The following is a 16,328-nucleotide window of genomic DNA, read 5'->3' as shown; positions in this document are numbered from 1 at the left end:
CCGGCCACGGACACATTGTGTCTTTCTGACCATAATGATGTGACACAGTCAATTTGGCGACATTTATGGTGATTGAGGGCGTAGACAAAAACATTTGCGCAAATTCTTCATTTGTATCTTCCAAAATCCATGATTATGTCTCTATTAAGTCTACTCTAAAAAAGCAAACCATTTTTTTGGAGTTACACTTTTTAAACAAAGATACACAATGTTGTCCTTGTCCATGCAGCAGTTGCATCCAAATATAATAGACCTTTAGCTTTTGATGGATCTTGGGACCCCTCTCTTCTCCAACGCCACACTGACCCTCAGCTCCCGGGATGAAGGACCTGTTCCTCTGTGGCATCTACCATACGTGAGCATTAGGAAAAGAGAGAGAGACTCCAGACACGCATGTCCTGGTCCAAAGGCTTATCAGAGGCTAAGCCAGAGGGAAAAAAACAGTAAAGCTAGTCTCAGTCGACCAGAGTTACGGGCACAAGGCCATCTGTCCATTCTCTAAATACAACTGACAACAAAGGAGAGCAACTGTGCACTCAGGGAAGCATACACACTCTGGAACCAAAAACATCAAGTCATCCCGGAGAGGCCGGACGAGAAGAGTTGGTGAACCTCCTGGCATCTCTGTGCCGTCTCAACCTGCATCACTTCACCAGGTCAGTTCGCTAACTTCCAAGTGAAGCTTGTCGTCACGCCACGAGACTTCCAGAGGTCTAGAACAAATAGGCTTATGAATGCTTTTCTGAGCACAGACACTGCTCTTGTTTTATCTTTGAGTCGTAACAAACAAATAAAAACAGAGTTAGAGTTGTTTATAACTTTCATATACAATTGCATTTTTTTAAGTTGAAATGTACAAATACATGCACATAGCTTAAATCTGAATCGTTTATCTGTTAAATGAAGATGAACATGTTGTTGGGGTTTTGCAGTAATGTGTAATATATTTAGAGGCAGGCTTTGGCAAACATGTTAAGATGGAGATTTGTAAATGAAGTTTGACGCTATTCACAGTGTATTGTATTCACATTGCACAATGTAAACACTTCAAGGCTTTACCTCTATGATGCTGTATTCAAACATTAATTTCTAAAGACTAACATTTCCCCTCCATATGAGTGACATTTTAATGGCGACGGCGTAAATAGATTTAATTCCCAACATCAAAAACAATGCATGTGATATCTATGTCTCGCCTTATTTGTGGTGTGTTGAAATATGACAGTGTTTTACATGCTTTGAAAGACAGAAATGGGTCAAATGGGTTTTAGCATTAGCCAAATAAATCCTGGCCTATAGGATTAGGTGGCGTGCTAGTTGTTTGTTCGATGCGTTCACCTAATGAAAGAAACAAAATAAATGCCCATTGCAATGCTTTATTATTACATTTAATATTTATTTTTATAAATACCAACCCCTCGCAGTTCATTTAATATCTTCCACATTAAGAGTCATTCATGATTACAAATTTGAATGCGATGTCTTTTAAACAGCGAAATGGCTCTGAGAGCACTTACACAACCATTATTCAATAAATGACCCAGTTATTGTCTTTGATATTGAAAAGAAGTATTAAACTAATTAAACATCACATTTGTTTTGCTTTTTAACCTACAGTATTCAGTGCTTTTCAGCTCTTTGGCGAGTTCATTTTGTCATGGCAAGAGTGACCCCGTTGCATTTAACAGCTTAGTCTCTGAACAACGCAAAAGCATTTTTTAAAGAGCGCAAACATATGAATGCATCGCGACTCAATAAGACCAAATCTGTCCATATGCTCACTTAAATAGAAAGTGCATACATTTATTTATTTTTTGAGCTGCGGGGCATCATTAGAAAAATATGAGGCAGGGATCCTTATGCAAAATCTGCTACCGCCTGACTATTCATTTAAAATGAAAGTTTCAAGGATTTCAACATTTGTTCTGGTTTATAATGGATTCAAGTGATGATCTCTGTTCTAAACATGCTCACCAATAAGAAGAGGAAAGGATTGTGGACACAAACAACATTGTGTTCGGCTGATAAATTAATAGGCCTTCTTAGACATGGTCACACAGATGTCACTTGACCCACAGTCCCAGAAAGGAACAACAGGCTCCTGTGTAGCCATATCAAACACTGTCACTCAGATTATATTAAAGCAGGATTATAAAAGAGATCCTACACTGTAAAAATAGTTAATTTAACTGCTATTTTATTATTTGTGAACAAATCTTTCACATATTTTTGAAATACAGTCAGAAAACTGTCAAAATACGGAAAAATCCCTGGAAAGGAGGCAATGCGGCCTTTCAAAAAGCTCACTTTTATATTTTCAGGATTGCCCTAATATTATCCTTTTTTGGAAAGAGATACACAATGTCCTCGGCATGAGGACATGCCAATTAATTTTAGTTTTGATGTAATGTATTTGGGTAATGTCTCAATGTAGGCTTGGACAACATGTTCAAAATAATTCTTGCATCAGCCAAAAAAGCAATAATGTTGGTAAAAACCTAACCCTCCACAAAGGACAGGATCGATGTTTTGAAGAGTATATTTATAATGGAAAGAATTACATTCTGTGTCATTTTCCAGAAATACTTTTTCGTTGATTTTGGGACTAAATGGATTGAGTACATAATTCCTATTGATCCTGATATTTTTGTTACAGAATAATTTATTATCTTAAAATTCTTCCCAACGGTGTGACTAACACACCCCTTCTTTTGTAAATAGTTCCAGTGTGGAAACGTAAAGAACTTAAAGGGGTCCAAGGATACTACTGTCATAACTTTGACTGTGTAGTTGGCGTTTTATTCTGTCGGTAAATTTTGTAAAGCTGACTTTAACTGTAAAAGTGATGTTGTCACAAACAGATGTTGCTGACTGTTTCCCTTTGCAATAAAAACTTAAATAAAAAAATACAAAATCTCAGAAAAAACTTGTGATTTTACAGGATTAAAAAAAATATTTGAATATTTTTGCAGTCTATTTTTTAAACACAGTCAAAAACCATCTTGCAAAAAACCTGCAAATTTACAAGAAAAACATAGAAAACCAGGTAATTTTACAGGAAAATCGGTTATTTTACAGAATATATAGGGTTTTATACGAGATGTTTTACAGTGCATAGAAAGACATTACACACATTTTACACACTTCTACACCAGGGGGAAATTACACCCAGTCTAATGTTAGACTATAACAACAGGTTACAAAATGTAATGCACGACTGAAGAGACTCTTATGCTTGAGGGAGGAAATAAGGAGGAAATACATATGTGAAGCTCGTGGAATAATGTGTGCTATTGCTCGCTGCAATTCATCAATGAATTTTTTAGACACTCTGATTGAACATTTGTGTGCACAGAGACAGTCGATTTGAAGCATTCTGGACCCAAGAGAGGAATGAATATGAATGAGAAAGAAGGCGGAGTCTCAGAGGGGGGGCTAAATGTCACACTCACCATCCGCCTGCTAATGCATGGGAAAGTAAGACACATCACTGCCACTTACAGAGCTTTTGCTGGTTTTGTTTTCAGCCTTGTGTTGTGCGCTGGTAAAGAATAAAACAGTAAATAGGAAATAAAAACAATTATTTTATAATATCGGAGTGTGGGTTATTGATATGAGGATTATTATACGTTTTTGTTTAAATAAACAGTTGCGGAAATAGAGAAAACTGTGTTTACATCATGGAATAAATGTATTTTGATCAATATTTCAGGAAAACCTCTTGACCTTAACTCAGTCTTAAATTAAGCCATACACTGATATACGGCATAATGCATAATGTTATTAAAGCCCGAATAGACAACAAAACATCATGGTACAGCAGTTGTTACTATGACTAACAGATTTGTGTCTTGTGTGTGTATTTTTGTGTTTCTAGGAAGTAGGAAGTATCATTGGGAAGGTAAACATTTCAGTATTATTCTAATTACAAATGAAAGAAATTGAAGCTAAACTCTCAAGTGAAGATGCACTGATATATCGGCCAATATAAGCTATTTTTCACGCTATCGGCCGATAGTCTTAAACCATCCGATGATCAGGGCCGACATATCCTGTCAATCAAAACAGAACAGAAAAATGCAACTAATTTACATATTAATAATGTTAAGAAACATCAACAGTTTTATGTTCAATGTTAATAGACATTGTAGGAATTAAAACCATTTGCTGTGTGTAAACGGCAGACTTTAATAACAAAATAAAGCCCACAATGGGGTAAAACAAACAAAACCAAAATACAAACAAGAACAAAAGACTTCCCGCAATGGGGCAAAAACGAGAAGACAGGATATAAGCCTTTCTAGTAAAAGCTAAGATCAAAATAATAGTTCACAACCAAACACAAGGCACGGGATCAATATGGCAAGGTAACAGGATCACAAGAGATGAATGCATTACAAAACGATTCAGCACAGGACAGCAAACACAAGGGGAATATATAGGGAGACTAACAAAGGATAATATACAAGGCAGGTGAGGGGAATGAAACACTAATGGAAGCAAACGAGAGAACAAGAGGGGCGGGGCCAAAGACGAGACTGGAGAGAACGCACATTATGTTGTGACCGACAATAATGTGTTTCTCTCCACACAAAACACGCGGTACTGTCATGATCCAACCCTAAGACTAGAAAAACCTGACACCCAGTGGCAGAACCCTGACTGGTTTTGGCAGATATCCCTCTGAATAATCGGCTATCAGTATCAGTGGAGAAATGTAGTATCTGTGCATCTCTCCTCTCAACCATTACAGTAGCACTTGAGTCTTGCTTCAATTTATGTATACATTATATTATTGGGTATTTTTTTGCATTCTAAAATGACTTTGTCCTTATTTGGTTGTAGAAAGGAGATACTGTCAAAAAAATGAGAGATGAGGTAAGTACCGCATGATGAATACTGTGAGACTGACTACAAGCCAAGTGACTAACTTGACTTGACTTAATGAATATAGATATTATATAAATGTTCCATAAATTGATGTTTTTCCACACTTTGATTTGAATGTTTTCTGACTCAGGACTGTAGAATGTAAAAGTAACTACCTCATTGAGCCTATCACACTTGTGTATATTAAACATTAAAGAAACACCTGGAATAATATTCAGTTTGAGCAAGCTTATTACATTTTCTCTGCATGATCAGTTAAGCAGTATTTAATTGGGAAAGGATCCACACTGAGGTGAGATTGATGAATGAAATTGACCGCAGAGCTCAACTGTACTTTCATTAAAAACATGAATACAGAGCGGAGCCCGTATAAATATATCGGATGGTTCCAGTCCAGAGCGCATTGTGACCATCACCGGCCCTGCTGACGTGATCTTCAAAGCATTCGCCATGATCGCTGAGAAATTTGAAGAGGTCTGTGCCATTCTGTATAGTAACATATAATTCCACAAACTGTAAATGTCTATAAATGCAATAGTTTATTGATATATTATTTGTATTTTCTTTAAATAACTGGGTGTAAAAAAACATCATAGCTACTTGCACCCCAACACTTTAGTGAAACCAGACAAAGAAAAAGTTACACAAGTGGTCTGTATATGCTCGGTCGGACCACCTGAGCAAAAGTCTGTCTGACATTTTCTTATCCCAGCTCCAACATGTACGTGCCACTATAAAAAAGGCAAAAAGTGCATCTTTATATTCCTGCCAGTGTGCAAATTTGCAATTCTTCATACAAATAAAGCGAGTCATGTGAGCTGAAGCGAGCTGCTCTGCAATGCATATGCATTTCTTCTTTCTATCAGGATATCTTGGCCTCCATGATAAACAGCACGGTGACGAGCAGACCTCCTGTCACACTGCGCCTCGTCTTCCCCGCCAGTCAGTGTGGCTCACTCATCGGCAAAGGCGGATCGAAGATCAAAGAGATCAGAGAGGTAGATATGAGTTTATTCACTATTCAGCATGCAAAGGGTTTGTATTGCAAGTCACAGTGATTCTCGGATGATACGCAGAATGAACCGTTAAACAATTCGTTTCCTTTGTCTCAGCAGCGGGCAGAAACGCTTAGCATCACTATGATTGATTGCGCTCATCACTGAACTTTTTATTTGCGAGCGCTGGGAGCCACTGTGGGTTCAGATTTCCATTCAATCTGCACGCTGTGAGACCTCGGTGCCCCTGAGCTTTAATTTCAAACAGCCAAACTCTTTCGATTTTTCCTCAAAACTAAAAAAATGTTATTCATGGATTTCGTTGCCAAAGAGCGATCACAACCATTTGTTTTAATTGTGGGTGTTGAAATCGACACAAGGACCGTGGCTTTGGCTCGAAAGGTCTGCTTTTTATTCAGCCGGTGGCTCTCATTGAATAAATATAGCTGTCGTCCCTGAGCCGAGGGCTGCTTGTGTGGCGTGGACTGGCTGCTTTTATTCCCAGTCGCTATGAATGTCTAGAACAGGACGGCCCACCAAAGCTCAAATAGGCTCACATTTATATTCAGTATCTAAATAGATTGACCTAAATAACTGGCCAGACCATAACAATGTCAAATCTAGACATAAGAATAGCGGTAATATCAAACAGCACTACAGTATATGACATACCTTTTAAAGTTGCTTTTGAAAGAAGGCATCGGTAAGGACATAAATAAAGTCATTAAAATAAATAGAGCTATCTCTTATCTCAGTGTTTTGTGTGGAGACTATGCATCAAGATAAAGGCCATCAAGAGATATTTCACCCAAAAATGAAACTCATTTTATCATTTACTCATACGTTTTTTCTTCTGCGGAACACAAAAGAAGGTATTTTGAAGAATGTTGGTTACCAAACAACACTGGGCCCCATTGACCTCCTTGCATGAACACAAAACCACTGAAACATTTCTTGACTTGTCATCAAATAGGTTGTCAATCTGAATAATATTGTAAATATGTTGAATGACAATATTTCCCAGTGTAGAAATACCCACTTCAGCTTTTCTTTAAAGGGATATTTACCTTTTCTGTTTCTATTGTAAAAGACAAAAGAGACTGACATGATTTGCAGATTGTTGTAAACATCGAGCATGTGTTGACTAACAGTGCTTTACTGTGTGTTATAGAGCACAGGTGCTCAGGTGCAAGTAGCAGGAGACTTACTGCCCGACTCCACCGAGAGAGCTGTGACCATCTCAGGCACCCCCCACGCCATCACTCAATGTGTGAAACATATCTGCACCGTCATGCTGGAGGTGAGCGAGTGGGAGTGCGTCTGCATTTTTAATTGGAAATCTGTGCGATTACGCAAGATTTCCCTTGTGCGTTGCATTTTTTTTCAGTTGTGGAATATATTTCTGGTCTTTTTCACCTTCAAGCTTCATTTGCATTCAGCTGCAACGCATGCACAACATATTTAATGTTCCTATTTGCTTCATTATTTCTCAGCATCCAACCTTGAATGCCTTTGTTTTATAAGCGATTCATTGGATTGAATTAGGCTTTCCATAAATGGGGGGGCTGTTATTTATTTTAACCGCATTAGAGGCACAAATGAATATAGCGTAGATAAGCTATTGTCTAGCATTATAATAACCGAGCATCGCAAGACACTTTTAACAATTGTATATTCGCTGTTGTAGAAAATGTATCATTTTGCTGTGTTTGACCCACTTATTCAGTCACCACCTAAAGGAGCCACAATCCCATATCGACCCAAACCCACTGCAGGAGGCAACCACACAGTATTGACGCAGTCGCACGCTGCACCGGTAAGTTACTGCATCCATCTCTTTATGCAACAGAGCCAGCCATGCGATCGAAAAACTCTTCACAAGCATTAATGACTCCAGGTCCCTGCAGTCCCAACGAGGATCTCTCAGTTTAGATGCGTACATGAAGATTACACCAGCAGAATAAATCCCACCCAATCCATAATAGTCACCAATGAGGCTATTGAACCATCTCAAGTGCTTCTAAACAAACAGCTCAGTCATGTTTAAATTACTAACTCGGAGGTGGTGTTCTTCTTTGGATTCTCGGTTCGATTCTGTTTTTTTATGGTCTTCTTTTGGGAATGAGTCATGAAATATTCATTTGCTCATTAGGTGATGTAATCTAAGCGTTGACCCTTCATCTATGACATATCTAGTATGGGGTCCAAAGGGCTGCTAGCACATTTGAGTGATCATGACCTTTCATTTGGCTGAGGTTAATGGAAGACTCCAAAGGCTAGTTGCTTGTATAATGCAAAATGATGTCAGCTTCGAGCTTTACTGGATATAATATGCTATTTAGCTTAAAAAGAAATAGTTTACCTCTAACAAATGCTTTGAAACAAACAGGAGAAACAGTCCACTTGACTATATGCACTATATGTCAACTCTTCTGAAGAACAGATTTGGGCAACTCCAGTGTTATGGATGTGACATTTTCAGTCAAAACTATAAATTCTCAGAGAATGTATTTATTACCAATATCTCGAATCATCTGTATTTATGACCAATAACCTAAATCATCTGTTTATATTTTACCAAACCCCTGATGACAGACATCAGCAAATATGAGTCTTTGCACAAGTTTTCTATATTAAAAGAGAGAAAAATTCATGCGTTTTGGATGTGACAAAGGACACAGTTTTTTGAGAGACAGCTTACTTTGAAGGACTTCTGTGAATTTTATATGAATATATTTGAATGTGCCCATATATGAGGAATATGGACCGTTATGAATGTGACAATTCACTTATCTGACTTCTGCTTTAAAACCAAACAAAAAATGCTTCACATAGGTGACCCACCAAATATTAACATCTGACAGTTCTGACCTATTCATATGGTAGTTTGACATTTGCATGGAATTGCCCATTTAAAGGGATGCTTCACCCAAAAATGTAAATTCATTCATCATTTACTCAGTTGTTTCAAATCTGTATTAATGTCTTTGTTCTGATGAACACAGAGAAAGATATTGGGAAGAATGCTTATAACCAGACTGATTTTGCCCCCGATTGACTACAATAGTAGGAAAGAAATACTAGACCTTTCGAAGAATGTAGGACATCAAACAGTTCTGAAGCACTTTTGACTACCATTGTTTTTTTCATACTTATGGAAGTCAAATAAATGTATACAGATTTGGAACAGCTCGAATGTGAGTAAATAATAACAGAATTTTCATTTTTGGGTGAAGCATCCCTTTGAAGAGACTGAAATATTAGTCATTATTGAATTTCAAATAAAATAATTGGATTATATTTGCAATAGAGTGCAAATCATATGAATAATGTCTGGGTTTAATAATTTCTAGCAAACTTTTTCTGTAAAAAGCTGTATGTTTGTATATGGGGTGTTATAATGAAATGTTCATGCGATGCCCCCTTGTGGTTACATTAAGAAAACATTACAAGTGACATTTTAATGTTCATGACAAAGCCATCTTGTGTAGCCCACATGTGATGCCAAAATGAGCTGGCAGCTGTTGTTACTTTCACAATTCCAGCTAACCTCAACACAATATTCTTCTCCCACAGGCCTTTGCTATTCCTGGACAGTTTGCCATTCCGCCCCAAGATGTGAGTCTCAGTTCCTGATCAACACATCATTCACAGCACACATAACACCAGAGCAGCCCCGACCCCATCCTATCCCTTACACAACCACAACTCTCCCACAATGTCCTCACACAATATTCCTGTCCTGATCACAATGAGACGTCCACTAACTTAGCAGCTTCTTTCAAAAGAGGATGAGCGAAGTCGGCCTTTATTCTTTTTTTTCATATTTATGGCGACACTAACATCAGTAGCTCCTTTGTTGTTTCATATATCTGAATGAGACATAAGTCAATGTGTTTTCGGGAGTCACCCACATGTGAATGTTATAATGAGAGTGCTTGCAGGGCAGCAATGTATTGATATTCCTCAGACAGTCTGGTTAGGGTTTGTTTAACTTCTGCGATTAATTCAGGCCGACATGCTTTCCATGCAGACTCCAGTCTTTTACTTTGTAAACAATTTCAGGCGTAGCGCGCTATACATTTTAATTGCAGACTTTATAATTTTTAATAAATCATACCAAATATTAAAATGTCATTTAAAGTGGCATGATATTTGCATACTGAATTGGTCTTTTCTTTCTAGTATCTGTCTCCACATTTACACTGCAAATGCAATGCCATGGTACGTTTTGGTTCTCAGCTCTCATGGAGCATTTAATTCACTCACACATGTCTTAAATCTGGGCTGCTTGAAACATCAACATCAATATTCTACTCCTGTATTGCAAGCACTGCTGTTTTCTTCAGTAAATGCATATTGTCGCTGTCGGGAGGAAGCCTTGTATCTCTAAAACACTACTTTTCATGAAATGAAAGAAAAACACTATATTGTTTCAAAATAGCCAAATTAAACCCTGTGTTGTCAAAGCTGACAAGCTCTTTTCAACACGTTTCATTGGTTAAACATTTTCAAAACCACGAACAACAATAAAAATCGCAAAAGTTTTCTGCCGACAGTGACAATATCTCGTTTTCATATCTTCTTATTTGGGAGAAATGGACGGCAAGTCCAGATGAGAGCCGATAACTGATCTAATTTTGAGATTTCATATGGGTGCTGTTCTGTCTGTAGATGTGAGTTTCCTCTGAAATAATTCCATTTTGATTGGCTAGCTCTAACCTCCCTTCCTGCCCCCGCAGTTGACCAAGCTTCACCAGTTGGCTATGCAGCATATCCCCTTTACCTCCCTTGGGCAGAGCAACCCCACTTTCCCTGGTACGTACCCAGAGCTCCCCAGGGAAGTCTGTCTCTCCCTTTGTCTGTCTGTCTCTCTCTGTCAGTCTTTCTCTTTTTCGATCTGTCTCTATCCCTCTCCACTCGTCCGCCTCATGCCTTCACTACTACATGTTCTACTTTTCCACTCTGAAGAAAGTGAGGGGGAGGCCATATTGTGGTAAGGCAAAACAAAATCATCATATTGTATGTGTCAAACATTATGAAAGCCAACATTATGCTGAAGCTGTCGTGCCGTCTTACATGCACTAACCGGTCCTGATGAAGGCAGTCATGGGGTCACCATTCGGCTTGTTAGCATGATCCGGTTAACACCTGCTAGTAGATGTTGTAACTTACCATCTGGCTGCAAAAATACTTTTCTCTCATTGATGACAATTCACAAGCAGCTGCTTATTCTGAGAAAATTATGAAAATAATGTGCCAAGTGAATGATTTGTTTTAGAGGAAATAGAGTTTTAAACTGTTTCTTTACACACTTTGGTCTGACAGGCATGCATAATACCCAACATTGCTTGTACACTGCAAAAATACTGTATATATATATATATATATATATATATATATAAAAAAAATAATATCTTATCATTTTGCTTAATTTAAGAATTTTTACAACGTGTCTACACCAGACACCACGCCACACGACAAAGGACAATAGAATGCATTTGAACCCAATATAACTTTACATTCTTTAAAAAACATGCCGGTCGCATCCAGTATAGACATTGTTTTAGACTATAGTGAAAGACAAGACAAAAATACTATGAAACACTCTAAAAAAGATTTAAAAATGCATTTTCTTATTTTGATAGATTTCTTGTCATGTAAACAAACCCATATTGGTCCGTGGCTGCTGATTTTTACGAGACAGGTCAGGATAGCGAAGGGATGGTTTGCATTATTGTGCCAAACAGCCAATCAGCATCACCATGCTTTTTTTTATCTATCACATGGTATTAGATCACAAAGTTGCGCAGCTGCCACTTTCATTTGAGAAATACTAATGGATAGCTTCCTCCAGATTTTTCACACCCCCTTGGGTCAAGTTAGTTAATGCTCAGAACAAGCTACCACTGAACTGTGATAAATGTCTCTAATAAAGTCAGGTCCCCATAACAACAGCATCATGATGTGATGCATATGTGTCATCCCTCACCTAACATGTCAACTGTGGCAGGTCTACTACCTCGTCCTGCTTTCATTTGTTTGACATTTCTTCTCCCTTTATGTCAATCCGTACCTCCACAATACCCCCGACCTGTTCAAACCGACAACATTTTCCCAAACAAACCTCAAGCCCACTCTAACAGCAGCCCACATTCATCATGACACATATAAGAGTCCACACACAGTAAGTGTAAGCCCATAATTATTACCATGGAAATAAGGAGTTGAAGACAGCCTCTCGTCAATGTTTCTGATAATGTGCGCTATTTGGAAATGCTTTTATGGGTGTTTTTCAAACTCAGGCAGACATAAATTCATCAGAAATTCATTCATGACTCAGCGACTGTAGCAGCCTTAATGCTTTTATACTTTCTCCAATTTTAATGTCAGATTCATAATTTATCTGAGCAGTGTTTGCCTGTTGAGTAAATGTTGCAAATGCAGATCTTTACCTTAACGTCCCCTGTTCCTGTGTAGGTCTTGATGCTTCTTTTGCCACCAGTTCTCATGATTTGACCATACCTAATGATGTAAGTAATGTATACGGTGCAATTTGCCGGTTTTAGCTTTTTTATTGCTTATGATGTTCAGTGGGCTCAAAAATACTTGGACACCCAGGTCATGCTTAGAAATGTGAATGTCATTGCATTAGATAACTAAATATAAAAGCAAGTGACATTTACAAAGAAATGATGCTAAACTTTTCACATAATTCACTTTTCTTAGTGGTTTGAGTAAAAAGTAATTCAAGAAAATGTTCCTCACTATCATCCACATTTAGTCAATTTCACACAGGTGTCCAAGCAAAGTTTGACAACTGCAAAGAGTGTAGAAACACTTTACGATAAGATTGTATCTGTTAACATTAGTAAATGCACGAGCTAACATGAACAAACAATGAACAATTAATTAGCATGCTAATTTGTTAGCATTTATTCATATTTGTTAATGTTAGTTAATCCCGATATTGTTATTATTTTAGTTCTCTCTGCATTAACTAATGTTAACGGATATCATTTGTACATGTATTAGTAAATTCATATGAACTTAGATTAGTTCATGTTAGCAAATGCATAAACTAATGTAAAGTGTTACCGAGAGCCTGAATGTGTTTGTTTAAATCACCCATCTCATTTGTAAAGTTCAAGGCATGACGTATTGTATCTTCATGTCCTAGACTTTCGTTCTTAGTCTTAGACATTTAATGTCCAGATGTTGTTTGCATCTTACCCGTCTGCCTGTGCGTCTCACAGCTCATAGGATGCATTATTGGCAGACAGGGCAGTAAAATCAATGAGATTCGCCAGATGTCTGGTGCCCAGATTAAGATTGCTGGGGCCACAGACGGTTCGGCTGTACGCCATGTCACCATCACAGGCTCGCCAGTCAGCATCAGCGTGGCCCAGTACCTCATCAGTGCCAGGTAAAACATTTCTTAACATTAAAACATTGTTCCTGTCTGACTTTCTGTGAAATACAAAAGAAGATTTTTGAGAAATGCCTTAGTGGTTTTATGGCCATAGAATGGAAGTAAATCTGGGCTCATGTTGTCAGGGTTGCCAACATTCTTCAAAATATCTTCTTTTGTGTTTTGCAGAAGAAAGTCAGGGTTGAATACATGAGGGTGAATAAATGATGAAATAATTTCTATGTTTGGGTGCATTATCTCTTTAAACAGAGTATAAAGTGTATTGGCCACATGGACTACTACAAAAATTGACAGAATTTATATTTTTGATTAATAATTTATTTGCATTATGGAGGCACTAGAAAGCAGTCATGTAAACTCACAGAACATGTAATCTGTTTCATCTCACCCATTTTACATTTTATTAATTCTCATCCAGGCATGTTATATCCTTATTATTATTCCACCTTGTAACACATAACATTCCCTATACTGATTTTTCTTTTCTCTATTTTTCTCACCCCCACCCATGTCAATCTCTCCTTCTGTGTCCTCCCTTTTAACCACGTCTCATTACGTCACTCCTTATGTCCATGTGTATGTGATCGTGTGTTTGCAGTTTAGAGATGGCTAAGCTGAGCATCCATGCAGCTGCGTCCTCCTCCTCCGGCACACCTATCGACCTCAGCCTCGGTTTCACTACGTCCACCCCCTCTGCTTCAGCGTCCTCCTCCTCCATGGCTGTCTTGTCTGCCCCCCCTTCCGCTATTAACATCCACACCCCTTCCTCCATCCCCAGTGCCCACTATGCCCTGCCACTCTCCAGTCTGCTTGGCATGAAAACCTTCCCTCTGCTGGCAGTGCACGCGGCCGCCTCCTCGGGCCTCCCGCCCGGCCTCACACCCTACAACGCAAAGGTCCCCACCACATCCAGCATCAAAAAATCAGAGCGCCAGAAGTTTGCCCCGTACTGAGCAGGGTTTTTAATCTCATCAGTAATGTAATATTTGTTTGTCACCCATCCGTGAATGTTTTGAAGATTAAAAGTGTCCTCTCTTCCCTTTAAAAAAACATTGTCTGCAAACAAATAGCCAGCGCATGACAAGATTGATCGCATCTCATATCGTCTTCCATTTTGTTTTCGTGTTTCATTCGGGAGTGTTTGAGATATTCATCTCTCACCATATAATTTGTCTGACACACCTCCTTTTTTACGAGAAGCCAAAGCCAACGAGAATTTGATTTATTGGTACTATGCGGCTTGCAGGGAATGTCGGTCTCTGTTTGTGTGATTTTTTTTTATTTTATGTTTTTTGATCTGGGTGATTTTTGATGTTCTGATTGGAACGCGCTGCCGTCTTTGTTATTGCATCAAAATAACAAAGTCGTTTCGGAGAGTGTGATGCTTTGCCTCTCCTACTGATATTGCTATTCTGTTTTTCACAATACATCACATAAACAACATGTTACTAAAACATTCATTTAATCAGCATTTCTAGATGTATTGTGGTCATTTCAGTCCAGTGTCTGTTGAATTTCAACAAACTCAAAGCTCAGAAGTGACATAAAGTCATTCAAAAGCAATTTTGAAGAATGACAGACTCATGAAAACTGATCAAAATTGGGGTTATCACCTAAAAAAATAGATGTCGAAATATGACCGTTGTATTGTTCGCTGCAGTATATTGAAAAAATCTAGATGTATTTTTGGAAACATTATTTACTTTAATAGTCAAAGGAATGTTTAAATGCCAAATCATTGGTTACTGGAAACATTGTCATGGGTTTGGTTATAAGGGAGTTTAAACTATTTATTTTACCTTTAATACAATTAATTAATTAATACACATACATTTTGTTATATGCCCTGGAAATTTAGCGAAGACTCATTTTCTTACATTGGTTTCACGCCCCGTTCAGACCGCCAGCGACTATTGCAGCGGCAGAGCGATGCGATTTCATTCATTTCAATGGAGAGCTGGCAACTTCTGGCGACACGAGCGACATTGGAGACAGGAAGTGGCCGTGTCAAGCGACAAAAGTTGAGAATTGTTCCACCTTTATGCAAATGATGAGCGACTTTTGCGAGCGACTACCAATAGGAGTTAAGCAGTGGAGCACACGTCATTCATCTCTCGTCAGTTACTGGAGGGCTTGCTTGAACTGTTACTAGGACAATCAAAGCTAGAAACGCCTTCCAACGATCTCATAGCAAGAGACACGTGACACACAGCGACAAAGTTGCTGGCTGTCTGAACAGGGCTTTAGAGTCGTATTGCAAATCTTGATCATAAACCTGCTTGTTGGGATGTTCGCTTCAATGCACAGCATTTGACACTTTGTGTTGATGTAAAGCACCATGCAATAAAATGTGTTGCTGTTATGTTCTCTTAGTTAAACGACTCTATAAACAACAGTAGATCCTCCTATGCAGCAGTGCTTATATCAGTGTGTTTATCAATAATGTGATCTGTTCTTGTACTCTTTATCTGACTGTGTGTTTTCCTTCTAGGCTGTCCTCATTGATAGCAGGTCTGAGGCCTGTGTAGTGCAACCTTACTGTTTATCCTTAATCTCTGATTGGATTACCGTAAAGCCATGATATGGACTGCTTTATAATGAAAATTATATTCATTTCAAACCGACTTTTTAACTATTTAATGATGCATTTGTTTTAGATTGCTTTTCGAAGTTGCTGTACACATTTTACTTTTAATGTATGATAAATAAATGTATTTTTAACATTACATATAATAGCGATTAAAAAGCTTTTTATCAGTACGCAGAGGTATTGTCAATTTCATTCTGCGTCCAGTGACTCTGAAAACTCACAAAGCATTCAAAGAAAATGAGCGGGCCTTGATGAAACTGTACATTTCTAATGTCTTTCATTACCCTTGCATTTCGGCAGCTGACCTGTTGCGATTGAAGTACAAGGTAAGTGCATGGGAAGTATTCATGGTTCTGCACAGACGCAAATCTTTGGGTCTTTCAATAATACATGCTACGCTTAAAACAGGGTTATTTTGGTT

At 38.2% G+C, this 16,328-nt stretch overlaps 1 protein-coding gene across 6 annotated transcripts; it reads left to right on the top strand.

Moving 5' to 3' along the window:
* Window positions 1-295: 295 nt before the first annotated feature.
* On the top strand, window positions 296-16,076 carry LOC306903319 (poly(rC)-binding protein 3). 6 transcript variants are annotated; one of them, XM_079472391.1, is made up of 14 exons: window positions 352-656; window positions 3,356-3,477; window positions 3,878-3,901; window positions 4,846-4,878; window positions 5,248-5,364; window positions 5,757-5,888; window positions 7,057-7,185; window positions 7,612-7,701; window positions 9,462-9,503; window positions 10,071-10,109; window positions 10,628-10,703; window positions 12,366-12,418; window positions 13,142-13,311; window positions 15,809-16,076. In XM_079472391.1, the coding sequence occupies exons 2-14, from the start codon at window positions 3,394-3,396 to the stop codon at window positions 15,843-15,845; spliced, it is 1,026 nt and encodes a 341-aa protein (XP_079328517.1). In that variant the 5' UTR covers window positions 352-656; window positions 3,356-3,393; the 3' UTR covers window positions 15,846-16,076. The 6 variants fall into 6 exon arrangements, 5 of the variants coding, with proteins under 5 accessions (XP_079328515.1, XP_079328517.1, XP_079328514.1 ...); XM_079472388.1 differs by having other exon boundaries at window positions 13,916-16,076; XM_079472389.1 differs by lacking the exon at window positions 10,071-10,109 and having other exon boundaries at window positions 296-656; window positions 13,916-16,076.
* Window positions 16,077-16,328: the final 252 nt, after the last annotated feature.

This window comes from Barbatula barbatula, assembly GCF_947034865.1.
Source record: "Barbatula barbatula genome assembly, chromosome: 14".
Classification (NCBI taxonomy): domain Eukaryota; kingdom Metazoa; phylum Chordata; class Actinopteri; order Cypriniformes; family Nemacheilidae; genus Barbatula; species Barbatula barbatula.
The sequence above is the reverse complement of the archived record's forward strand: the minus strand, read 5'-3'. Positions and strand labels throughout refer to the sequence as shown.